Source organism: Trametes versicolor (assembly GCF_000271585.1).
Source record: "Trametes versicolor FP-101664 SS1 unplaced genomic scaffold TRAVEscaffold_243, whole genome shotgun sequence".
Lineage (NCBI taxonomy): Eukaryota > Fungi > Basidiomycota > Agaricomycetes > Polyporales > Polyporaceae > Trametes > Trametes versicolor.
The window spans coordinates 1-2,104 of record NW_007360563.1 but is presented as its reverse complement, the minus strand read 5'-3'; the positions used below and the strand labels follow the sequence as shown (position 1 = coordinate 2,104).

The following is a 2,104-nucleotide window of genomic DNA, read 5'->3' as shown; positions in this document are numbered from 1 at the left end:
AGAAGTAGAACGCAGCTGCGTTGCACTCCACGGGGTGCTGGTCGTAATCGACCCAGGGATATGAGCGCAAGGATAGATCCTGTGGGATCTATCGCACTCGAACGAGTGCAGGTCGAAATCGACCGAAAGCGAGACGGCGGCTGAGGGCGAGCGGAAGAGGACGAGTAAGCACGTGAGCAAAGGACGCGACGCGTCGCGGGGATCTGGAGAGATCGGGCGGAGTTTCAAACTCCGCAGGCGCTAACGAGCTCGCCGCTCTAAGCGGTGAGCTCGTCGTAGCCTGCATCGACCTCCTGCCACCTCACCTCTCCCCGCACCCATCGCGCCTCAGCACCACCACGCTCGCCATGTCCCAGCCGCCCTCCCCAACGCTCAACCCCGCTCAAATGGCCGTCGATCCGTCGACAACCAATCCGGCCCCACCTCCTCAGACTGCCCCTGCGCAGTCGGACCCCTCCGGGTCCACCCAACCTCTCCAAGCCCCCTACGCACCGTATACGGTGCTCAGCAACTACCCAAGTGCGGGACCCTCCCACGCGCCATTACATCCAGCAGTGCAGGGCGGGTTCCCGCACACGTATGTCTCCCCGTACGGCGCGCCAATGCCGTTCGTTGCTCCAGGGCAACCGTCGGTGCCACAAGCCCCTCCGCACCAATCAGTGCCGTACCACGCCCCGGTACCAGTCTCGTCTCACGCGCCCGCACACAGTGCTGCGCACGCGCCGCCCTTCCTGCCCCCGGGATGCCCCCGCTGATGCCCATTCCGGGTATGACGTGGGCGGCAGTGCCCAACCACCACTTGCTGGTGGCGCACACCGCGGGGTGCCCGCACTGCACGGAGTTCGTGCGCCATTATCAGGCGGCAATGGGGGACTCGACTTTCCGGGACGCGTTGACGTCCGTGCAGACTCAGCTGCAGACGCAGTTCTGGGCGTACTTTGAGGAGCATGCGCGCTCCAGGGAGGGAGAAGGCCGCGCCGAGCACGCGCGACGGATAGAAGAATTGGAGCGGCAGCTCCAGGCCGCGTTGGCAGAGGCCAATTCGCTTCGCGAACGCGCCAGGTTTGCCGACGAGTTGGAGCAACAGCTCCGGGCAGCACGAGAGGAGGCGACGACGCTCCGGCGCGACCGCAACAGGTATCGGTCGGAATGCGACCAGGCGCGAGAACAGATGCGCGAGGACAGCCGACTGCGCGCGCGGGCGAGTCAGACACGACCCAACCAAGCACGGCGAGTGCCTGCAGTACCCCCGGGGCACCCGGATTTCCCGGAGTCACCACAGAGGGCGTACCCTGCGCGTCCGTCACGATCAGCGCGGGACGACAGTCCGCGTCGTCCGTCCGCTCAAGGATCCGGGCCAGTCAACACTGGGTCCTCGCAAATGCGGGACGAACCCATGCCTATGGCTGGGCCCTCCTGGGCACCCGCGCCCATGTCGTCGTCGTCGACGTCGAGGCTGACCCTCGGGTCGTCCTGGGCAACCACGTCTGCGCCGTCATCGATGCCGATGGCTGGTCCGTCACGGACCTCGCAGCCCTCATCAGCATCGGCGTTCAATGCCGGTCCACCAAGGACCCCCCACCAAGCATCTAGTGCGATGCCACCAGCCTCGTCCCCGGAGTCATTAGGCTCCCCCAGTCGTCACCCCGCAACTGGTCGAGGACCGGTGGTAGACTTCCAGGACTTCGAGGAGTTGTCCAGCGGAGAGGAATATGAGGCCGACCTCGTCGACGAGAAGTACGTTCGGAAAAAGACCAACCGTCGACGTCGCCAGCAGGCGATTCGAGGCGAACCGTTCGACCCCCCTCCTCGTCCTGCGAACTACTCGCACGACGGACGCAGCCCGCGTCCACCAATTGAAGGATGGCCTTACCACCTCCTTCCGGTCCCGCAGGACTCCAACCCCCGCGAAACCGACCATTGGTACAACTTCGTACCGGTCACTGTCGATGACGCGCAGCGACTGCTGCAGGCCACTCAGCACGACATGGGCCAGGCGCGTAGCCGCATCGGTCATCTGTTGCACCAGATCTCCGAAAACTCGGCGCTGCAGGGAGTACGGGGACTCCGCACGCTCGCAGATGCGTGGAAGAATCCGGATAAA

General features: G+C 65.0%; 1 protein-coding gene across 1 annotated transcript; it reads left to right on the top strand.

Moving 5' to 3' along the window:
• Positions 1-347: 347 nt before the first annotated feature.
• Positions 348-2,056, top strand: TRAVEDRAFT_54856 (uncharacterized protein; the record flags this gene model as incomplete). Its single annotated transcript, XM_008047784.1, has 2 exons — positions 348-659; positions 710-2,056. Coding segments are annotated over 2 exons (1,659 nt in total), but the record flags the coding sequence as incomplete, so codon positions are not given.
• Between the last annotated feature and the right edge of the window lie 48 nt (positions 2,057-2,104).